This window comes from Tachypleus tridentatus, chromosome 7, assembly GCF_004210375.1.
Source record: "Tachypleus tridentatus isolate NWPU-2018 chromosome 7, ASM421037v1, whole genome shotgun sequence".
NCBI classification, from domain to species: Eukaryota; Metazoa; Arthropoda; class Merostomata; order Xiphosura; family Limulidae; genus Tachypleus; species Tachypleus tridentatus.
Genome location: NC_134831.1, coordinates 1342968 through 1368137, shown reverse-complemented (window position 1 = coordinate 1368137; position 25170 = coordinate 1342968). Strand labels below are relative to the sequence as shown.

Genomic DNA, 25170 nt, shown 5'->3' with positions numbered 1-25170 from the left:
TCTAATACGTAACTAACAACTTAAGCTGAAAAATAAACTAGCTACGTCATCAAGAATAGCTACGTCACCGCATCTCATGCTATTACGTTTTTTTTTGTTTAATTTCACGCAAAGCTACTCGAGGGCTATCTGCGCCAGCCGTCCATAATTTATCAGTGTAAGACTAGAGGGAAGGCAGTTAGTCATCAACACTCACCGCCAACTCTTGGGCTACTCTTTTACCAACGAATAGTGGGATTGACCGTCACATCATAACGCCTACACGGCTAAAAGGACGAGCATGTTTGGTGCAACCGGGATTCGAACCCGCGACCCTCAGATTACGAGTCGAACACCTTAACCCACCTGGCCATGCCGGTCCCCTCATGCTATTATCGCGTCTGAATTGGGCAAAAAAGTGAAAACTTCATCCAACAAACAAATAGAAATATTTGAGTCAATATTATGAATCTATCAAATAAACAGTTTTGTGATGGAATGGCTAACATTAAATATATGATGAAATAAAATATATTTTTTTAACTTTTGATAAAGCTATACATTCTAATAATACTAATGAAGCCTGGTGTGTATGTAGGTATACATATATATTTGTACAGAAACAATGGAAATCATATTAGGCAGGTTGTACTCAAGTCAGAACAAGCTAAATATAAAAATACGCAAATTTCACATAGATTTCCAGAGTTTATCTTAGTAAACTTTGATATATAGACCGTGCTACAAGTGCATTGTGAAATAAAAAGCAAAACACATTCTTTCTCACTTTGCTTTTATTTTGCTCTCTGGACCCTCATTCTTTTATACGAGTCAGCTGACTATGAATGAAAAAAAGGTGGCATTTCCTTTAGTTAGAACTTAATAAAACATTCTAGCGTCATGTTTGTTCTTAGAAAGAGCAGTAATATGAAATTTCGAGTAATTAGATTTTAATAGCCATACATATGGTATACTTTCTTCAATTAAATCTCAATTTAATCTATTCCGAAAGAAAATATTGACGCTAGATTATGATATAGGGTCGAGAGGTGGTGCCATTTGTTTAGAAGCTCCCTTAAACTGTTGTGACGTTGTGAGTTATTAAATTTGCTGACATTTATTTTATGACTTAAGTAGATTTGTTAAACATGAACATTGGCCTTGCAAATCCGCATGATAATGGTTTGTTGTATGCAGGTTTCAATCAGGACCAGGGTAGGTATCGTACTGAAAAATGTAGTCTTTCATTTGTATATTATTATTATTAGATTATAAATAGAAGTAAAGATTATATATACAACTGCATACTGCTACTTACGAATACAACGTAAATCTTCACAAGTACTGCAATATTCAAGATTAATTTGTTATGTGGCTGAGTATGATGCGAACCGGTCAACATTTAATTTTAATGTTTATTACATGCACCACTTATTTATTTGAAAAAGTTTTAGAATTGTTTAGTTTTATGAGATATGTATAAATATTTATAAATTATAATTCACTTTCTGTAAAGTATTTTGTCTCTTGGCTAAGAGTAATAAATAATAGCTAAACGTTATACTTTGTAATTTTAATTGTAATAACCGTACAATACCCATACTTATAAGATTTGATATTTTTCATTCTTATTTTGTTCTTGAATATTCTAATTTCTGTGTTTTTCACCAAGACAGTATTATGATGTACATTTGTTGTTGTTTTTAGTTGTGCAAAGCTTAATTAAGGTAACAATTCTGTGTTTGCTTTGGTTCTGTTCTAGTTTTAAAGTAAACCATGAATATTAAACTTACTAAGGGTAATACTAAATAGCCTATTAATTATATACACACAAATATATTTGTATTGAATTTCAGAGAGTTTTTGTAATGAAGCTATTACTTGGTTTGTAAATTGTGAGTGATGTACCAGTTTTATATTTATAATATCAGACAGTTTTTTTTTTACATAGTAAAGAAATTTAATTTCAACATAAAAAGTTATTCAGGTAGTTAATTAGTTCCCTAATGAGAGAAATTTCATTGTTAATTCTCATATGAACTATACAAATCTATTTTCATGTTTCTAGAACTTTGTAGTAAATTAATGCAAGTTAGTTGGAGTTTTAGAGTACAAGGTTTCTTTGAACAAACATCTTGAATAGTAAGATAACTTATTTTTATATATATGTGGTAATGTTTAAAATGAATAACATGAAATATATTGAAGCAACATTCAGAAATAATAGGGCACCTACATAGTGAAGGCAACCAGTCAACTAACAAAAACAACTTGATACCTGACTAAAATACAACAGACTGAATAAAACCAGGACTGCATCTAGGCACTGTAGCCAATAAAATTATGATGTTTAAAAAAGACATTCTAAGATAAACTTTAATTAAGAAAAACTTTTTTAATGTAATAATTGTTAACCAGATACTTATTTCCATATTTTGAATATTGAAGACTTTTACCTTTTCCTATAAACTCCCAACTAGAATCCATTCGCCTTTTTGGATATCATTTTGCACATTTAATTATTCACATGATAAAAAAATTGTGTAATTTGAAGTTTAATGAATTCAAATAGTTTTTATTTTTTCTCCTGTGATTAGTGTATACATGATCACCATATTACATTTTACTTTTTTTTCTCCTGTGATTAGTGTATACATGATCACCATATTACATTTTACTTTTTTTTCTCCTGTGATTAGTGTATACATGATCACCATATTACATTTTACTTTTTTTTCTCCTGTGATTAGTGTATACATGATCACCACATTTTACTTTTTTTTTCTCCTGTGATTAGTGTATTCACCATTTTTTACTTTTTTTTCTCTCCTGTGATTAGTGTATACATGACCACCATATTACATTTTACTTTTTTTTCTCCTGTGATTAGTGTATACATGACCACCATATTACATTTTACTTTTTTTTCTCCTGTGATTAGTGTATACATGATCACCATATTACATTTTACTTTTTTTTTCTCCTGTGATTAGTGTATACATGATCACCATATTACATTTTACTTTTTTTCTCCTGTGATTAGTGTATACATGATCACCATATTACATTTTTTTTTTTCTCCCTGTGATTAGTGTATACATGACCACCATATTACATTTTACTTTTTTTCTCCTGTGATTATTACATTATTACATTTTACTTTTTTTTCTCCTGTGATTAGTGTATACATGATCACCATATTACATTTTACTTTCCTGGAACAAGGAATTTCCCCAATTTTTTCTAAACCTTTAAAATAAGATGCTTGTATTGGATAATTTACTTGTGTAATGTTTATTTTATTTATGATATTAACTAAGTTAAACAACAGTTTAATTGATTTCTGTGATGATGAGAAAACCCACTTGTAGAGAAGTATATATTTAAAAACAGCTGGTATGGGTTGAGAAAATTTTTATGTAGAGGAGTGAACAACGTTTTCACCTTTTTTGTCATCATCAGGCTCCTCTACATAAAAATTTTCTCAACCCATACCAGCTGTTTTTAAATATAAAATTAATTGATTTAGTTATATTTAAGCATTATGTTATCTTCTGAGTATGTTCAGAATTAGAATAGTATAATATTCTACTGTAGAATAGTGAATTACCTTATTGCAGTATTATTTCCATTGAATGAGTGGGTGTTTTACATGTATTTTCAAGTCTGAAACAAGGCTTGATAAATCACCATTCCAGTGACACTTGAAACTGTGAAACACAGAATTGCTGTCATCTGAAATTGTGCATAGATCATTTAAATGTGAGAGTTTGTGTGGAAATTTTTTATTTCAGGTTTGCAGAAACTACATATATGTAGTTTTAGACAGTATGGTCTGATATTTAAGGAATGGAACTCAAATTTGTGTTACCAACAAACACGTGGCCACAGCTGCTCATTAAAATTATCCAAATATAAAGAGCTCTTGTCACATATAGATTTAGTTGTCACATATAGGTGATAGATCTGGTTTGTGTATTTTCTCCTATGGTTTAATTCCTATTTTTACATTATTTCCTGTTATTTTTCATAAAACCTCTTAATTACAACTTGTTTTTCATATCAAATCATTTCATATTTTAAATATTTATTATTTTATGTCTCCAGGACATCTGCTAGTGTTAGGTAATTATAAGGAAGAGACTGAATATTTTAACTTGTAGTAAATGAACTCCTGTTTGGTCATAAATTTGCTTAATAGTAGAAAAAAAATCTTCCATGAGGTTGGAAGGCTGTTATTGTAATCAGTATTAAAAAAAAAAAAAAATTGAGAGAAAATTTCAGAAATTGTAGGACTGTTGGTTTAACTTTTGTTGTTAGTGGCTTCTTTTAATCTGTTGACAAGGTTAAGGATGCTGAATTAATTTTGTGATTTATTGTTTACTTATTTTACTTTATAATAGAACTAAATTTGTATACTGTATAAATTGGAATTTATATATTATGTATATCATTTTATTAAGAGGGATCTCAAGGTTAAAAAAATGGATATACACAGGGTTAAACTCTTAAAAGAAATAGTGAGTGAACAATATAAGATTATTTATCATGGAAATAAAATAGAATAGTTGAAAGCATCAAAGTAAAATAATAACAACAACAAAAAAAACTTGACGAGATAGATAACGGTGCAGATGGAAGTACAAAAAATCTTAGTTTTATCAATAATGAAAACTCTCTCTCTCATGAAAATGTTCTCATAATGTAGCTCTTAAGTTTACTTTTTTTAGTTGTTTGTTTTCAGTTATGATAATTATTTTTATTTCTTTTCTAGGATGTTTTGCATGTGGAACGGAGAATGGATTCCGAATATATAATTGTGATCCATTGAAGGAGAAAGAAAGGCAGGATTTTTCTGATGGTGGGATAGGTTATGTAGAAATGCTTTTTCGATGTAATTATCTAGCCCTAGTAGGTGGTGGAAAGCAGCCACGTTACTCCCCTAATAAAGGTATGCAAGATAAAGGATCCATTACATTTGACCACTGAGAGATATGCAAATTTTAAAATTTCTTTTAAATTTTCCAACAGAAGTTCAAACATTTTGACTTACTGAATTTTAGTTATGTTTTTGAAGAAAGTACCAAGTGAATTTTAAAACATAATGACATTTGTTACAAGTATGACTAGTTATTGTTCTTCTGAAGAAGTGTAAGCAGAAGTATTGCCCCAAAAAATAAGAGATAAAACTATCAGCTCTAAATACTTATTAACTGATAATATCTTGTTTAATTATTGTGGGTTATCTTGTGACTCTTTAGAGTATAGACTATGTTGTGCAGGTTTTTTTATTTTCTGGAAGGGTAAGTGGTTAATATTATGAAGCTAGAGATAACTCTATCTGTCTGAGCAGAACTGTGGGCCTAAGCACCTTATGCACAATTTCCTGAAGGGACCTAGGAACATGCTTCTCTAGAAAAATTTTGTAAACTAATGCTGTTGGAAAACAAAACAAAACATGTTCTGTAATTTGTTTCATTAAACAATAATATAAACAAAAGTGATAGAATTGAAAGGTAATAATTATTTGAATTAGCATATACATTTACATATTTTAGCTTTATTTCCATTTGGAATCTTAACATGTTGGGATTTTTTAACACTTTTTTTGTTTAAATACTGTGATTTTGTCAACCTGGAGATGCCCATGAAGTATGTGAAATTAGTTAGTAGATTTGATTGTGTGTGTGTGGGGAAATTTACTGAGTTTTAGATTTTGTGTGATATGCAGATATGTTTATTTTAAAGTTACCATAACATATTATTTGTAAAAATCTAAAAGATATATTAATTTTAATGTAGTTATGGTTTGGGACGATTTGAAGAAGAAACATGTGATTGAACTAGAATTTTCTACTGAAGTGAAAGCTGTGAAACTGAGGAGAGATAGGTGGGTATCAGTTTTAAGTTCTGGTATTTTAATATTATATTTTATTCTTTTATGGAGGAACCTCTTTTTTGGGTTACTTCTGAAATTCATGTTTTTAGAGCCTCATTGTTTAGTAACTTGTTAATATAACCATGAACATGAACAAGTAGTTAAAAAATAAGAAATGTGAGAGAATGGTCATGTGTGTATTGATAGCCAATTTCATTCTCCATTCTGATACTTGTTATTACTTTATAAGACTGTTGCTGTTCACATTCTTTCAAACAAATCTTTTTTCACCCACTGTTGTAATCGTTACGACTCTCAATGACGGCACTATTTAAAACATGTTCTGTCCCAGGGTTTGTCCGTAACATTGGACAGTGTTATAGGTGATGGTGACACTGTCCACCTTGATAAAGTTTTTAGTTTTTTAATGGCCATTAATCTTTTTAATCTCATTTAAGTGTTGGATATTTATTCATTACACCTTTTTAATTATGGTTCCCTTTTCAGAATCTCAATCTCTCTAGTTCAAGTTGAAATTGGAAATTGGCCAGAACATTAAATAACTCGACACCAGGACTGGAAAGGCCAACTTCAGGTGACTAACGCTGCTGTTTGAACTACCCGTTAGTCGTCCTGGCGAGTTGTTATTACAATTTTGCTGCATGTCTTTTAACACTTTTATTACTTTACCTTTTGGTACTGGCCATAATGACACATAACCCAGAACCAGGACTGGAAAGACCAACTTCAGGTGACTGACGGTGGTTCTTGTACTTACCTGTTAGTCTTCCTTGTGGGTTATGATCATTACCATTATGCTAGAGAAAGCCTTTACAACTTCTCTTACTCTGCTTTTTCTCTTAACATTGTAGATAAGATGTCAACATTGGTTTTATGCTTTTTCTGTTTTTCAATGATGTTTTGTTTTACCTTCATTTCCTTTTATATATTTTACTATTTTTGTTATTTATTTTTTTATCTTTTTACCGGACGTTTGGTGCAGATAGCCTAGCTGCTTTGTGCCATAAAACACTAAATCAGTCAATCAGTCAATCTCACCCACTGTTAAACAATTGCAATCTGGCTGACTTATTGGTTCTAACCAAGTGCCCTAATGCATTATTATAGTTTTGATGTTTCTGTGCCTTTGTCTCTAACACTGTAATAGTCAGTTATTGAAAGTGTCCACAGTATTTGCTTCTATAACACCTTACTGGTCAATAATATAAGATGTTCCTAGTGATATTTTTTGTAAAATTTTACTGGTTAGTTATAGGTGTATTTAGTTATCTTTTGTAATTATGTATTGGTCAACAGTGTTCCCCCTAAATTTTCTTTGTACTGGGTGTCCTAAAAATTTCTCTAAGCTCTACATTCTTCTGTCCTTGCACAGTTTATATTTTTAGAGTGCTCTTACATTCTCTTCTGTTGCTGCATTTGTATCAGTGTATTGATTTGAATGTGTATTACCCACTTTTTAGTATAGCATACTTAAACTGCAGTGACACTTTAAGCCACAAAATAAGTAAAAATTACCACTGTATGTATGTAGGTAATGTAAATTTTTCTAAATTAACTAAATTTAGTACACTTGGATACTATATTTGTAGTAAAGTGTAAGTAAGGTTGATATTTATTACATTGTTTTCTCTAACTTTCATTTTAATCCTGGGTGGATTACCAACTCTTTTGTGCACCATATTTCTGTCCAGGACTTTTTTTTAAGCAGCTGTTGATGGCTGTACTCCTGTCTTTTGTTTGGATATGGTGTAACCGTGTGTCTTTCACATGGAACTATTAGCAAGTGGTACTTTGTAAGCAGCCTGTTGATTTTAATGCTTGATAATGTCCTGACTGCTGCATGACTATACATGTATGCAGTTTAAAGGGAACATTGTAGGTGTCAATAACAGTGTGTTCTGTAATGGTGTACCAAACTGCTAAAGGTGTTCATGATGCTGTCTTCTGTAGTGGTCTTCTGATTAGTTGTAGAAGTAATCATAATAACCTCTTATGTAAGGTTGTACTGTAAGTTATATAAGGTAATCACAATAATTTCTTCTTTAATATGTCTTGCTGAATCACAGAAACTGTTAACAGTTATCATTTCTGTAATGTCGTATGGTTAGCTATGGAAGGTACTGACAGTGCATCTATTATTATTGTGATATTTCTGTTTCAAATGACAAATATTCTAAACCTTTAATTCTTTTATTTTTGTCCCATGGTGTTGTTCTTCTGATATCCTGTGCCAAAATTTATTGTTTTAAAGCCAAAATTTGTGTATAATTGATTTTTTATCTCCTCTTGTCTACCAGCAATATTTTTTTTAACAAAAAAGAAATAAAAATGAAAAATACTAACAAAACTTTTTTTTTAATTAAAAGGTGTTGCTTAAACAAAATTAAAACTAAATGTTTCCTCAAAACAATCATGAATGAAAATTAAAAATCTCAAAACAGCAGCAGTAAAGATAAGAATTTGTTCACTTGGAAAGGTTTCAACTTTCAACAATTTTTTCTTCTCAAAATTAAATGGTTTTTAAAAGAGTAATAAGGGTCAGTCTGTAAATATTACTGAGTTTACTACGTGTTACTGTGAGCTTTTGTGTCACATACTCACAATCATAATGCAGCCTAATTACTAGAAGTTTCTTTCAAAACTGTTTTGTGAGTTGTATATTGTAAATTTAAATATTTATGACAGGTGTCACTAGTCAATGTAGTCAGTGTTGTGGTTATGGTCTAGAATGTAGTTTTACTAGCTCATTTATAAGTTTGTTTTTGTTTAATGAAAGGGACAAATGATTAAATTTATGTTTTTATTACCTTTCATTTAATTTATATATTGTTCACATCACAAGATGTAAATTCTCAGTGTAATTTCTAACAATTATACACTTAAAAGAATTACTCGATAAACAATTGATTTTGATCTCAAATTCAAAATGGAGTAGAAACTAAAGTTGATGTCAAATGTTCAAAGCTAAAACAGAAACTATTATTAAATAAGTTTTCAGTGTTAACAGTTTGGACATTCAGAGGCATCTTGTTGTGAGGGCAAAGACTATGATGTCTACAAGTGTCAACTGGACTCTCACTGGATCATTAGTGATGGTTCCCATCCCACTTATTTTTATCTTGTATTGTAAGCAACATTTTTTACACAGTGGCTTGAAAGTTGATGTACCCCCACTCCATCTTGAATGTGTGTTGCTGCACTACATTCAGCTGTTATTACAGTGAGAGTGTAGATAGAGTTTTTCCATAACATCCATAGAATCTTTCTTGCCCCATATGAACAGTCTTTTGCATTCTATGGATAAAAGAGTAGACATGTTAACATCTAGTCCTATCTCTATCCCCACTGCTGCATCTAGTATGTTTTTGGGACCATTTCCTTTGGCATCAGTTTCTGGTAATACCTTGAATTCATTTTCATTTGCCTCAAAAGGCAGAGTGGTTATTTGTTCACTCTCTCAGTCACTGGAATCTTGTCCCTTGCTGGGATAGCTGTAAGTCTTTGGATTTATGATGCTAAAATCAGGAGTTTGATTTCCATTGGTGGACACAGCAGATTACCTAATGTGGCTTTGCTATAAGAAAACACTAGAATTTACTTCTACTGACAGAGATCTGCCCAATCGACCTATGGCAAGTTCCATGGAGGTTGTTAGACCTCCTTACACTAAAGAAAAATTATGGTTAGAAGAAGGGTTCTCCTTCACTTAAATAAAAAATCGTCACTTTGACATAGTGAAACTGTCAAGGTTCTTCATTCTAATTAAGTTGATGTTAAGACCTTAATTGATTCCTATCATCTTGTGTGTGTCTCTTTACAGCAAACATTCCTGAAACCTCTTGTCACCTTTTGACTGTTTTATTTAGACTGGAATGACAGGTTGTGTAATCAGTGAGTTCATGGAGGGGTGGCACTGCTGGTTGACCAGCATGTACCCACCTTATCTGTGCCATTTGATACACCCTTAGAGGTTGTAATCATCTGTATCTCCTTGGGTCATACCATTACTGGAGAGAGTTACTATTGGCCACACCTTGATGTTCTTATATGACAGTTGTTGTCTCCTTTTTTCATTGTGTGTGGTTTCCCCCTTTTAGTGTTGCTGATATTAATGAGAAGGCTAATTGTGTGGAACATATGCTCTTAGATCAATCTGTCTGTCTTCAAGAATGGTTCTTTTAGTTATTTTCATGTATTTAGTCAATTTGTTACTGCTATTGATCTAACTAACTGTTCCCCTTCACATTTTTCTTACTTTTCTTGGAGGACTGATGGTGACACATGGGGCAGTGATCATTTTCCTATCATTTTGAGAGAGATTGACCATGATCAGTTCCACCTGATATGAGTCCCATGGTAAAAGTTGGACTGACTGGCTTTCTTTCACCTCTCTCTCGGAACTTGATTCTGCTGTTGTTAGTCTACCATCTAGTAATGACTGTGTGGAAGTGGTAACTGATTATATTGTTCAAGGAGCTGTTTGTTCTATTCCTAAAACCTTGACATATTTCCCATGGTATTCTCATCCATAATTGTGTTCAGCCTGCCAGCAGGCATGTAAGGCTCAGAAATGGGCCTGGGATACATTTCATAGGTATCCCACTCTTTCCAACTACAATGCTATCCACCAGGCTTGTACTTGGAAAGTCTGATATCAAAGCCAAAAGGAATCTTGGATTAAATTCGTAACCAGTGTTTTTCTACCACCAGTTTCAAAGTCACATTGAACAAGATTCAGAATGGCTGGTATACTTCCCATCCTTTTTCTATCTCGCTCTCTGACAGCCAAGAAATTGGTGATGGATGGAGCATCACTGATACTCTCAGGGAGTACTTGGGTTATCTTTCCAGCATTTCTATTCCTTCCTCTCCATTCTTGGCCATCAAGTCTCGGGCAGAGCAGCCACCTCTTTCTTTTGTTTTTCAAAGTTCTGATCTAGGTCTTTTTTTGCATGTTTATTTTTGATTGTATCACATTGTTGCATGTAACAGTTCAGCAAGTGTTTTATGCTGTTGTATGTTTTGTTTTTCCCTGTTGTTCCTTCCCCTTAATATGTAGGCCAATACTGTAGAGTTAGTGATTAGATTTTCTCAACACATATTCTACAGAGGTTGTTTTTCGTATATCAGTTGAAGAATTTGTGATAAGTAAAAACACCTTCATGCATACCATGTATACACTGTTGAAAAACCAATTGTTGTTTTTTAAATTAAAATAAAAGAGTGAAAGAAGTCAATGTTCTTTTTATTGTTGAACATCATACTGAATATTTTTGTGAAAAAAAAAAATTATTGTTGCTCTGTTACTAGAATTGTAGCAGTTTTGGAAACAGTCATCAAAGTGTATACTTTCACCCAGAACCCTCAGCAAGTACATGTGTTTGAAACATGTGTAAACCCAAAAGGTACTTTGAAATTTGTATGAAAAATTAAACATTTTTGTTAATTGTGTATTTAATGAAATATTAACTTTTAACAAATTTTATTGTCAAAAACTATTTATGAGTGAAGAAAGATAGCAGATATTCTACAGAAGAAATGTTTGAAAATTAATTTAGAAAGTATTAAACATGTTTTTTTTGTCTACCTAAATACCCATAATTTTTTTAATCTTTGGTTCCTTTAATAGCCAGATTGCAAGTTTAATCTATGATTGTGTAAATAATCAGAGAATAATTTTAACATGTGGCTGCTTAAGTATAAGGGAATTATTAAACTTTCAGCTGCTTAAATACAATAACAGTATTCAGCCTTTAGCTTATTTATTGTGCATGCTCTATGGTTAAATTTTTTATATCACAGTTTTTCATAGAGTTGCATTTGAAACGTAATTAAACAACTTTATTATCAATGTATGTCAATAAACTTGGAAACAAAACACAAATCACTCAGTGAGACAGTGGCAAGTTTATGGACTTACAATGCTGAAATGCAAGGTACAGTTCCACACGGTGGACACAGCAGGTAGCTCATAGTGGCTTTACTCAAAAATCATGGAAAACATAGTTTATAATTTAAATTTAATATTATATGTGTTTTAATACCTTAAATTGAAAAAAAATGTTAAAACAATTCTCAGTTTTTCACTTCTCTGTGTTGTGTGATATGTCTGTGCTCTAAATTGCTCATTTTAAGCTTTTTCTACCCTTTATATAATTTTTGGAATATCCAACTAAATATAAATAAGTACTATATATACTGAAAGACTAGGATATAAATATAGAACTTTCAGTCTTCCTGCTTTACTGATATACAGAAATTAATGTCAGGTTCACATGACACATTCCTCCTCTGTCTTTCTAACTTTCAAAAAATCTCAATGATTCTCTTTCTCAGATATTGCTATTAGCTCATCCACTATCAGTTGAAAGAACATTGTCACAAGATTCCACATACTGTTGCGTAGCATGTTGTTTTGATGCTAGAATATAGATATTTATCCTCTGTTTCATTGTTTACAGTTATGTTTTATTCCCTGAGCCATTAATGCAGGGGGTCGCAAGGCCTTGTTAGAAGTAGCTTGGGATAACATTAATTTTATTTCATCAATTACATTTTCATGCTCTTACATTTTTTTTTGTTTTGTTGCAAAGCAAAACGTGTGCTACGTTAGTTCAATGTCATTAGGTGATATTATGGGTGTATGTATGCGTGCCTGTGAGTGAATGTGCCTGTGTGAATGTGTATGTGTCTGCAACTGTATGTATGTATGTACTAGTGAGTAGCGAGTATGTGAGTGCACGCGCATGTACGTATGCTTGTGTGTCTGTTTAGCTGTGATTAAGTGTGTGTGTGCTCGCTGTCGACACGTGAGTCACATGTCCGTTGCTGATTGGATATATATGTTGAATATATGTTCTTGTTGTGAATTCAGGTTGGACCAATGTGATTTAATTTGCTAATAAATAATTACAGAATTTTAAATATTTTTTAGATGTTTCTTTCCCTCTCCTTCACAGAAAATAAAAGAAAAATTAAGCTGCTGATAGTAAGCCCTAAATAGGGGGTCACATTTCAAACTTTTAGGTAAGGGGTCGCCAGTGCCAAAAGGTTGGGAACCCCTGCATTAATGGATTGTTTTAATATATTTATTGCTTAGTTAGAAAGCCAGTTAAGTTGTAGTAGCTTTGAGACCTTTTATTCTAGTGTCTGATACTTTTTTTATGTTCAAAAGTACATACTTGAAAGGGAAAGCTAGTGTTGAAGAAGTATGTTTTCAAGAAAAACTTACTGAAATATTCTTCAACCCTAGTGTAATTCCAAAAATGTTTTGTATTTACATTTGTTTTGTATACTTTTTATCAAAAGTAACTAAAATGTGAAAATTAGGAACCTGCAGTTTACAAAAAAAACAATAAATAAAAAAAACTTCATAACACTGGTTTGAGTTAGTTGTGTCTCATTATTGTAACTCAATGGATTGTTTATGTTATATTCTCCTGCATGTGCTTAGATAGGGCTATAAAGCATTGTAAAGCAATAAAGTTAAAAGTAGGGCTGTTGTGACCAGGGTTATTGTATGTGCATTTGTACAGGACAAAGTTCTTGGAAGAGTAACTGTGTAGGATTCCTGATGGAAAGGCAGAATGGGGTGGGTGGCACAATTTGTTTTCACAGTGTGAAAAAACATAAACCTGGTCATAGTGAAAAGATTAGGTTGTTGAGATTATGTTAAGTAACTATTATCATTGTCTGTTACCTTCTGTAGTCATTCTAGAAAAAAAAGAAGAAAGGGTATTATTTATTTTATTTTCATTTTTTTTCTTTGTATATTGATGATTTTGCTAAAGTTAGTGTTAGGGTAAAAAAATGAAATATAAGATTTTATTTTGAAAAATTTATATTTATTTAGTAGGTTCTATAAGCTATGAAAATGAAATTTCAAAACCATAAAGGGAACATTATATCTTTTATTCTTGTTATGAGCACATTCAGTAAAGGTTTCTTGAAGTCACAGACAAATCTTTAGTAATATTACTTTGTCAAAAATCCTATTTTTTTGGTATGTTAAAAATTATTTTTAAATACAAGAAATATATAGTGTTTACCAAAAGCCTGCCAGATTTCATGAACTTGCACATAGAATATTTAGAATTAAAGAAAATAATTTTATGTGTAGCTTTGCAGAAAAAGGGAAATGAACATGTTGCACTGTGCATGTCACTCACTGATAATTTATTATAATTTAGCTCTGGTTATACCAACTTAAACTTTTCCATAAGTTCTGATTTACTGTAATATAAATAAACTGTGAACAACAAGTGATCATTTCCTTTTCATGCACACCTACTCTTGAGAAAAGAAAAAATTTAAATAACTCGTTAATCTTCAAGAAATTGTAGATTTTCTCTGTTGTGTGTAGCATTTGGCTTGTCGACCAAGGCTTATCCATGAGGTGCTGACAACAAGCATTATACCTGATGAATTTCATCTTCTTAGTATACCATCTCCACTTTTCAGAAACTATTTCAGTCATCACTTTGAATTCAAACTTGTAAGCAGCAGTTCATCCATATAAACCTTGATTATGCAGTTCTTGTTGGATTATCTTAATATCAATGCATTTGCTGACTTCTTTGGCAATGGATTTAATGTGTGGATATTCTTAGTAACACATTTTATTGTTTTCTTTCCAATAATTTCCTAAGTTAACTTGTGAAGGCCCAGTGTGATGGAAAATGTACAAACACCAATACTTTCATCAGGCACCCAATAACTGTTCTGTATAGCAAGTCATTCAGCTCTTGACTTTGTGGATTTTATTAAAGTGGAGATTATACATCTGCTGCACACCTTTATGAAGTATATTCTGCTTAGTAGTGTGGGGGAAATATGGGTGGCCTGATTTCAAGTGTGGTTGTACTTCCCCAATACTTTCTACAATACAGTGTTAGAAAATACTTTATAAATTATTATCTTTTTCATAAAACTTACGGGAATAGAGTATGAAAAAACTGTTGAAAGAAATATTAAAGGATTAAGTCTGAAAACCATAATGCATGCATCAGGTGGTTCAGCATAGTATGACCCACCTTTGCCAAAACAAAGATGAAGGGTTTGTATGGACCTGTGCTTGAATCTCTTGTTATTTAAAATGAGACCCTTCACCCCCAGGTTATACCTCCCCTCCTCTCAAACTCTGAAACTGCTAGTGACGTGATATGGCTTATTTGAATCTATATTATCAAATTATGTGAATTATATGAACATATAATTTATGATAACAGTTATCACTGAAGGGGTAGGAAATGCAATAAATGTCTCATCTACAGAAAAAACATTATTTTGGTCATAAAGTGCTTATTTTATAATGATATGTTGACTGGAAAAAAACTCTTTGTCCACAACATTATAAAACTACTTTTATTAGTAGTTGCCTTTGAATTTTGTAAGGTTGTTAAGACATCAGTGTAGTGTTTGATTGTATAGTTTGGAAATTCAGGATAGACACCAACTTCAGCAGGTTTTGCAACAGTTCCAAAGTGCGATGAGATTTTCATGTTTAAATTGATGTAAATTATAAATATTTATAAATTTTTCAGTAGCTTGATGGTTTACTTTTGCAATATTTTTTTTACTAAGGTTGTTTTTATCATGATACAAAGTGTCTAAAATTGATTCTGTCTGCACTTTTTAGTATGACTTTAAATATCATATCCTATATGTCTTACAAGTACTATTATAGTTAGAATGCACTTCATGACTAACAACAGAAAGTAATTTTGATTTCCTTGTTAGGTCTCTGTGTATTATGTCCCAATAGCAACAATTCTATTCTTGCATTCCCTGGAAGAAAGACTGGACACATACAGATTGTTGACTTAGCAAATACAGAAAAGTCACCTCTCGACATCTCGGCTCATGAAGCAGCTCTAAGCTGCATAGCCCTTAATCTTTCAGGCTCAAAATTAGCTACAGCATCAGAAAAAGTAAGTTTCATTTAATTGTACAGTTATTTCCTGAAAATAATTTCTTTAAGAACTTGTTGTTTTTTTGCTACAAAATGTTGTATTAATGATAAGCACACTGAAGATGAAATACTTTTGAAATGTTGTCCTCTACACTTGTATTTTTCTCTACAACAGGCAGTTGCTGCCTATTCCAGCTATCTCATTACAAATGCACTGTCTAAACCAGGGGTTCCCAACCTTTTGGCACTCGGGACATGAAAATGTAATTGATGAAATAAAATTAATGTTATCCCAAGCTACTTCTAACAAGGCTACGCGACTCCCCTGCCAAGGCTTCGCGACCCACCGGTTGGGAACCCCTGATCTAAACAATCTATCAAAGTTCAGTTTGTTTTTCTGGTTGGCATCAGTGAATTCCACGTATTTTTTTGCTTAGGTTGATTTTTTTTTCACCTTTAACCATTAGAGGTTTCTACTTCAAATATTGCCTCCCACCCCCCTACCTCCATGATTGTTTCAGGAGCTGGTAAAGAGAATGAGGCTTAGGAGTCATAGACTTATAGTTAGTATTTCTGGCACTTGCTTTTCATATTAAAAAAAAAAACAATGACTGATAAAGTAACTTCAGCAAATGTTTGTTTAATGAAATAATTCGTATAAAAATTAAGATATTAACTGTATATATTATCAATGAATTTGTCTGTTTTCATTGTATTCATTTACCTTTCTTATGGAATGCAGAAGTCAAGACTGACCAATAAGAAGTGTTGTAATCCTTGAAATAAAGAAGTCTTGCTTATGTTTTAGAATTGACCATTTTGGAAGTGAATAAAACTTTGAAAAGTAATACAAATACTAAGAAACACTCCTGTGTGTATTAAACCTGGAAACAGTGAATATAGTTTAACTTGATGTGTTTTTGAAATGTGGCTTGTAGTGAAATTTAAAAGGAAATTTTAAAATGATGCATTTGTGTTGATGCTGAGAAAGAGCTTTTGTAAATTAGAATTGAAAAATAAAGAATATTACATGAAATGTTTTATGTATCAGTTGTTTTTCAGGCTTAATATATATGTTTCCAAAGGATATCTAAATATTGTTTGTTTACTTGTCCAAAGCATGATCCTATGTTGTGCTTCGATCTATTAAATTTACCTATTGGCATAGTAACAATTGCTATATTAACCAGGTTTTAAGTTCTGGAGCTAAAGAAGAGATAGAAAAGTTTATAAGAAGCAGTCAGATACATTGCAATAAGTACAGGGAATATGTCATAAATCCAAAGAATGCTAATAGAAGAAAACAGTTTTGTTTAGTCTTTTGTAATATCTGCAGCTCTGCTGATTGGTAGGACATTTTACAGCTGAAAATGACTTTTATGATATTTCTTCTATTTTGTTTTGGGAATAAACATGTTTTTATTGCTGTACAAAATTATTCCTTGTAGTTTAGTCTTCCCATTGTTTCTTAAAATCTGGTGGCATTTTGTAATAACACTTCTGTTTTTTTCTCTTGAAACCTAGGGTACACTCATTCGAGTGTTTGACACAATCACAGGAAATCTTCTTAACGAACTAAGAAGAGGAGCAAACAATGCCAATATATATTGGTAGGTAGACAAAACCAAAATAAGAAATGATCTTCTAGTTAAAAAGACACTCTCACAATATGACAACTGAGAATTTAATTTTTTTTTTATTTATGAGTTATAAAAAAATAATAAAAATCTAGTTAACTCTGTTATGCACTTTTTACACCTCATAATTATATAAGTAAGTGTATTGATTTTAAATGATTTTTAAAAATTTCAATACCCATTCATGAAGGTTACTTCCCTTTGGGGCCCGGCATGGCTAGGTGGATAAGGCACTCGACTTGTAATCTGAGGGTCATGGGTTCAAATCCCTGTCACACTAAACATGCTCTCTTTTTCAGCTGTGGGCACTGTAATGTGATGGTCAGTCCCTCTATTTGTTGGTAAAAGAGTAGCCCAAAAGTTGGCCATGGGCCGTGATGACTAGTTGCTTTCTCTCTGGTCTTACACTGCTAAATTAAGTATGGCTAGCATAGATAGCCCTCATGTAGCTTTGCACAAAATCCAAAACAAATCAAACTAAAACTTCCCTCTATTTGTAAAGTTTTCCATAATATATTCAGTGAATTTGTGCACATAAAAGAATTAGGATATGTTTTAAAAACAAACTTTTAGATATGCAGTTGATACACACAAAGAAATCCTTCAAAGCCCATACTTACTTCCTTTCCAATTGTATTAATTCTGAATACAGTGGAGTAAGAAGAGAACCAATTGAAATAAAGACTATGGAATATAAAAGTCATGGAAAATACTGTAAGACCCATTTTTCTTCTTAAGCAGATGTCGTTAGAAGAGATTTGAATATTGTGATTACATACATAGGAAGATGTTAAATATTCTATTGGACCATTTACTTTTAATCAGGTTTCACACACATTACACACGTTTTCCTCAATAATGAAAATATTCCTGGTGGAAATTAGGATAAGAACCATAGCAGTTTCTTTTTGTTTTTTCATATGAAGAATTGTGTATATTGTATGTCAGTCACTGGATAAAATATTAGAATAATCTACCTATAGAATAGACTAGTCCTCACTTCATTTATATACAAAGCAGGTATTTGTATGTTAGAGAAATAAAACCACCAAGGATGTCTAAATACAGACTGTAAATTATATGAGTGATTATAATGAGAAAAATGTTAAATGTATTACACATTACATAAGGTGTTATTGTGGTGGCTGGATTGAGAGAATGGTCAAGCTGAGCAGTGAATCAAAGTTACTGTGTTCCAATTCTATATCACATAGTTATCAGATGTGAAAATTTCATATAATAAAAGAAACGGTGGACACAAGAAAGAAATATTAAATGGAAATAGAAGGAAAGTATCAAAGAATGATTCAGCTAAGAGAGATTCAACTGTGCATAAACTTTTAATAATGGTCTGTGAACATTGTTTTTAGATAAAGATATGGTTAGTGTGGTGACATCTCAATGAAGTCATGAACTCATCTTACATAACCTCTACTGTACAAAGTTCTACATTGTTCTTAGATAAAGATATAGTTAGTGTGGAGCATCTCCAATGAAGTCATGGATTCATCTTGCATAACCTCTACTGTATAAGGTTCTACATTGTTTTTAGATATAGTTAGTGTGTTGGCATTTCCAATGAAGTCATGAACTCATCTTACATAACCTCTAGTGTACAAAGTTCTACATTGTTCTTAAATAAAGATATAGTTAGTGTGGTAGCATCTCCAATGAAGTCATGGATTCATCTTGCATAACCTCTACTGTATAAGGTTCTACATTGTTTTCAGATAAAGATATGGTTAGTGTGGTAACACATATAATGAAGTCATGGACTCATCTTACATAACCTCCACTGTACAAAGTTCTACATTGTTCTTAAATAAAGATATAGTTAGTGTGGTATCATCTCCAATGAAGTCATGGATTCATCTTGCATAACCTCTACTGTATAAGGTTCTACATTGTTTTCAGATAAAGATATCGTTAGTGTGGTAACACATATAATGAAGTCATGGACTCATCTTACATAACCTCCACTGTACAAAGTTCTACATTGTTCTTAGATAAAGATATGGTTAATGTGGTAACATCTCAATTAAGTCATGGACTCATCTTACATAACCTCTACTGTACAAGGTTCTACATTGTTCTTAGATAAAGATATGGTTAGTGTGGAGACAACCCAATGTCTTTATTAATAGTAAGATATAAAATGTTATGTGTAATAGTAACTCCTGTTTTTTACCTTGGAATATAAGCCTACAAAACTGTTTTATGGTACTTCTCTTACTTTTTAATTTGAAACATCAACAATGTAGTGTAGGTGAGTGTTGATTTTTGGAAACAGTGGAACTATTGGTGATGTTTCTATTGTTAATTTGATTTCCAATAACTTACATTAGAATAAAGTTGTGTAGTAAGTATCTTTGCTTTCATTACAGAAAATACTTTTTTCTTTTGTAATTTAAGTCAATCATAGAAACTGTTATCACATTTCCAAATTTTTGAAAATTTTAATACCTTTTTAATAATGTTTGAATTTTTATTTTTATACAATAAAAAACCATTACTAGATTTATTATTAACAGTGTACCAGACTTGTCATATGTTTTTCTTTTTAACAGTATCAGCTTCAACCATGTCTCATCCCTTCTCTGTGTATCTAGTGATCATGGAACAGTGCACATATTTGCTGTAGAAGATTCCAAAAAGAATAAACAGTCTAGGTAGTTTATAGTTCCTCACTGTAGCCTATAGCTGTTAATCATGTGTTATTTAGAAAAGTCAAGAACATAACATTCATCTGCCCTTAACCTAATGAAGAATTTAAAACAATTGTGTTTAGAAGGGTATAAATTCTTCTTCTACACTGCAACCTACTTCTTCAATATATCTGTTATTTAACTGAAAAATTGTGAATCTAGATGATATAAAGCTATTGAAGAAAGCATAGCAGCATTGAACCAACACTGAGAAAATAAAATATTATTTAATTTCTCTCCCTTAATGTTCTTATATCTGTTGGCCATTTTTCAGTACTGGCTCTTCTGTGTTTTCTTGGCCATTGGCATTCAAATTGAATTGTTAGTGATGCTAAACTAGAGTTCTAGTATTATGCTAAGTTTAACTTACATTTTTAGGTTTTTTTTTAGTATAATAAATTTTATTTATAAAATAATTATTATAAATGTTTTTAGTTTAGTCTGTTGTAAATGAAACATCTAATTATATAATATATAGTTATGGTAAATTTAAAGTTGGATTGATACTGTATGTATTGTAAGTAATAAATAACTGATGACTTCTGATCATTTTTAGTATTTTTAAATTTAATTAACAAACAACATGTTTCAGCAGTTTTGTTCATTGACTAATAGCAATTATTTTGTCAAAGCTGAATCCTCAATTTCAAGGTCCTCTGCTTGCAGAATGCGTCCTTGCTGTATTATTATTATTAAATAACTTTATAGTATTTCACATCATGTTTTAAATACCAATTTGGAAATCAGTAATACTTCTAACAAAACTTTTGTAAATAATTTTTCATATCAACATCAGTAAATTTTAAAAATGTTTCTTTGACATTTTACCGGCTTGGTTAGAGTTTTATGGATTAATGTCATTTTATATCCTCTTTTTGAGTCATACTGTTTAATGTGTTATTGTACTGTTTTTTAATAGGACATATGGCTTAATGTGTTATTTATTTCATAGTTTAGCATCTGCAACTTTTCTTCCCAAATACTTTTCATCCAACTGGAGTTTTTCCCGTTTCCAAGTACCCAGTGGTGCACACTGCATCTGTGCCTTTGGTGCTGATCCTAATTCTGTAATTGGTAGGTCTCGTTTCTGTGTGCCAAATATTTTTATCAAACAGAAAACAAATAAGTATTTAAGGTTTCTTTAACTCATTGACTCCCATACGACCCACAGTGGGTCATGATAATATTCCAGTAAGTCCTGCTGGTGAGTTGTGCTTTATTTTCTTTTTAAAGGGCCAATTTTGGCAGGGATGCAATAGCTACATATATACTCTTCCTGAAAAAAACTAATTGTAAAATGGCTAGTGGGACCCTGGAAAGTATTGAAAAAATAGGCTTAGGAGCCAACATGTTAGTCTATGAATGCAGAACAGTGTACTTGATATCCATCTAACAAAGAGGACAACTAATATCATGAGAGTTCACCCATGTAAAGATCTTAGAGTGGTTTTCAGTACAAACAGGATATCAGCTTAAGACCATTATCATAAAACAATTACACTGTTGTAATGCCTTTTGAGTGTCTTGTTTTAGGTTAAACTAGTGTTACAACTCTTTTTACTTTAAAAATTAGCATTCATATTTATTGTACTGTGAGTTACATTAGTCCTAGAAGCTGAAACTATTGTAGTGATTAAAAATGTTTTTTTCATGTGATAATTCAGAACTTCCAACTTCTTGAAGACTTTTCAGGACAACCTTTTCTGGAAGATTGGTTGGTCAAAACAAATTTAGAGAAACCTACAAGTATTCTACTACTAGGACACCAGCACGAGTGTTAGGCCTGTTATATCAAGTGTTAACTTTTCTACTACCAGGGCACCAGCACGAGTGTTAGGCCTGTTATATCGTGTTACACTATTCTACTACCAGAGTACTAGCACAAGTGTTAGGCCTGTTATATCATGTATTAAGTATTTTACTACCAGGGCACTAGGAGGAGTGTTAGGCCTGTTATATCATGTGTTAACTATTCTACTACCAGGGCACTAGCACGAGTGTTAGGCCTGTTATATCATGTGTAATCTAAATGAAAATGAATGACTTTTAATGCTAATGTCAAATTATGAGTAAATTTATTAACATATTTTTACATTCAACTCGTGTACAAAAGGTTTTTCTCTAATAACTTACAAAAACAGCACTAAAGTTGTATGTACTAGCAATGTGCTTATCTACTTGCTGACATTTGGATCAGTTATTTTTATTCAAATGTGAGAAACAAGATGGACATAAGTTTATCCAGAGCATCAGATAATTCTTATCAATACTGCTCTTGAGAAAGTGGTCCACCATAGTACAAGTAAACATGCATTGCTTTTTGAGTAAATAAAGCTAAACTTGTAATTGTTTTAAAACATGAATGATATAAAGAAGACAGAATGTTCAGAAGCAGTTGTCCAGTATCATTATTTTGCAGCGAGTTCCATTTGGATAAAATCAAGTGAAACGAGCATTGTATCTAAGCTAGTCAGGTTTCAGTAGCACAATGATATGACAATGAGCTAAACAACTATATTTCTGTCTATGATCATTTCAGTGCTATTGTTTTTTTGCAGCTTTAGGTACAGTCAGTAGAAGAACACTGTAGTTTTTTATCTTGGTAAAAAGTGTTTTTATTTAAAATATGGATAATAAAATGCTATGCAACAATCATTTATTGCCTTCTTTAATAATTCCATGCTATAAGCTTAGACCATTTCATATAATAGTAAACTAAAAGATGGATCTGTTAATTAGTAAATTAAGAAATTCCTTTATTAAATGTGCTTCTCTGTCTTAATTGTTATTTAAAAGTAGTCATTGTGTGAAAGATATGATTGTGTTTGTGTGTGTGTATAATAAACAGTATGTTACTATGTGTGTGTGTGTGTGTTTAATGAAACCTGTATATGTAGCTCCTGATTGGTCTGTTGTTACAATGATTTTTAAAGTTTTTAAGGTACTTTACTAACGGTTTTTATTAACATTGTTCAGATCTTTAGCTGAAATTTTAGTTTTAAAGAAATAGGTGAGAAATCTAGACTTATCAAGTCTGCTTGTTTTTCTTAATATTACACTCTTAAATGTTCATTCTTTTGCATTTGTAATTGTAACAAATCTAAAAAAAGTATATAATAGCTCCTACAGCATATGTTATTTTTATACACCATTTGAAGCTGCTTATGAGTCGTCACTGATTTGAATCTGATGAGAAGTGTCTTAAGGTGAAAATAGTGTTACACCCGTTTCTAATTCTGTTATCAAAGTTTAGTGTTCAGACTTAGTTAGGTCACTTCTACAAGTTGAAATCATTGTAGTGATGGAAAACGTTTATTTTCTTGCACTGTTTTGCATTGCTAATTTTTGAAGACATTTCAGGAAAATATATAATTTAATAAAACAGATTGGTAGAATATGTTTTCTACTTTCTTTTAAAAGGCTTTGCAAAAATGTGACTTGTTTTTTTTTTATTTTATTCAGCTATAGTCCAGTGTATTTGTTGGTTTCATTTTTTTTCTCTCTGTGAAAAATTAATTATGATAAAGTTTCAATGATGTCTATTCTTGGATTTACTGTAGCAATATGTGCAGATGGCAGTTACTATAAGTTTGTCTTCAGCTACAAGGGTGAGTGCACTCGAGATGTTTACACCCAGTTTCTAGAGATGACGGACAATAAGGATGAGAAGTCGTAATAAAGGAAAAAAAAAAGAAAAACCTGGCTAGAATATGCCAGTAAAATGACTGACAAAACTATTATAATTGAAGTTATGTTACCTAGAGGATGGCAAGATATGAAAACCTTAAGTATGAATAAAACTAATAATAGATTTTTTTCAGAATAACTTTGCCTGTAACACAGCATTTAATAAAAGTTGGAATAAGTGAATAATATGTTATTGGAGAAATTGTGGAAATAGAGCAACACTTTTTGTTTTGTTTTTAACATAGATTAATATTATTTTCAGTTGTTGTAATTTTAAAACAGTTCACAGTTTTTATAATTATGCTCTACTCTGACCTTGCACAAAACTTGAAACGTAGAGGGATAAGACAGATATTTTTGTAAAACACATACTTGCATTTATCACAAATTTTTGTCATAACTATGAAAATGTAAAATTATAATAATTATCTATTTTTTTGTGGTAAGGTTATTCACCATTAAATTACAAATTTGGTGTACTTTGAAAAAGTAAACTGGTAAGAATTTACCCAGGTTTAGTATCAGCAGTTTTAGATGTTTCTGCATTGAGAAATTATTTCCAGTAGTTGATTTTTTTCATTGGCATTGTTCCTACAAAGTAGCAGTATTTTGTATAGAAGTTTGTCTTATAGTTTCTGTAATTTTGTATTTTGAAAGTAAACATGTGACACACATTTGTGAATTCTTCCCATATGGAAAGATGCAGCAAGAATTCACAGGAAAAGATTAGTTGCATATATGTAGTTCTGTATTTAGTGTTCTGGTTATGAATGTGAAACAACATTTCTAGTAAATGACAAACTTTAAATAGTTAATTGCTGGTTGCTAATTAGAAGCAATCTACTATTTTGTCTAATTAAGGTTATGTATTTTCATTCTTTTTTCTGATTGCTTGTTCGTTATGAGGTACATTTCTTCACCTCTTACTTATAATCACACATTGTATATTCCAATACTTTGAATTAAAACAAAGGTAAGATCTTTTTTAATAATTGAAATACATTTATATTGATTCATCTTTAATATACAAATTAGCAAAATTAAGCTGTATGGGAATCTGAATCACAAGTTAACTAGTTTATGAATAAACTGTGTTTGCATAGCTTTTGCTTGTGATTAATAGTGTTTATTAATGCTTTGAACACAAAGTTGAATTATGTACATTGTTAAAACAAATGTTTTGAAAAAAACCATAAGGTCTTGAGACTTGCTGGTGCTCAATAGCACCTTTTAAATTGAGAATCCAAAACTTGTTACTTTAGAGACATATAGTAATCACCTATCTTTAGAGACATATAGTAATCACCTATCTTAAATTCTTACTTATAACTAACATTATTCACATCATATTCT

At 31.3% G+C, this 25170-nt stretch overlaps 1 protein-coding gene across 5 annotated transcripts; it reads left to right on the top strand.

Moving 5' to 3' along the window:
* Positions 1-804: 804 nt before the first annotated feature.
* On the top strand, positions 805-23996 carry LOC143254968 (WD repeat domain phosphoinositide-interacting protein 3-like). 5 transcript variants are annotated; one of them, XM_076509895.1, is made up of 9 exons: positions 805-1194; positions 4754-4930; positions 5782-5869; positions 11189-11283; positions 15617-15807; positions 17313-17398; positions 19993-20094; positions 21083-21204; positions 23691-23996. In XM_076509895.1, exons 1-9 carry the CDS (start codon positions 1128-1130, stop codon positions 23804-23806), a joined length of 1044 nt encoding a protein of 347 aa, XP_076366010.1. In that variant the 5' UTR covers positions 805-1127; the 3' UTR covers positions 23807-23996. The 5 variants fall into 5 exon arrangements, with proteins under 5 accessions (XP_076366010.1, XP_076366011.1, XP_076366012.1 ...); XM_076509896.1 differs by having other exon boundaries at positions 809-1194; positions 21795-23828; XM_076509897.1 differs by having other exon boundaries at positions 810-1194; positions 21088-21204; positions 23691-23828.
* The last annotated feature ends 1174 nt before the right edge of the window (positions 23997-25170 follow it).

What these genes read in the sequence shown, in the direction of transcription:
- LOC143254968 (XM_076509895.1), top strand. Translation starts at nt 1,128, where the DNA reads ATGAACATTGGCCTTGCAAATCCGCATGATAATGGTTTGTTGTATGCA. An exon ending in ACGTTACTCCCCTAATAAAG is followed by an intron (nt 4,931 to 5,781) that starts GTATGCAAGATA and finishes ATTTTAATGTAG; the next exon opens with TTATGGTTTGGGACGATTTG. An exon ending in TAGCTACAGCATCAGAAAAA is followed by an intron (nt 15,808 to 17,312) that starts GTAAGTTTCATT and finishes CTTGAAACCTAG; the next exon opens with GGTACACTCATTCGAGTGTT.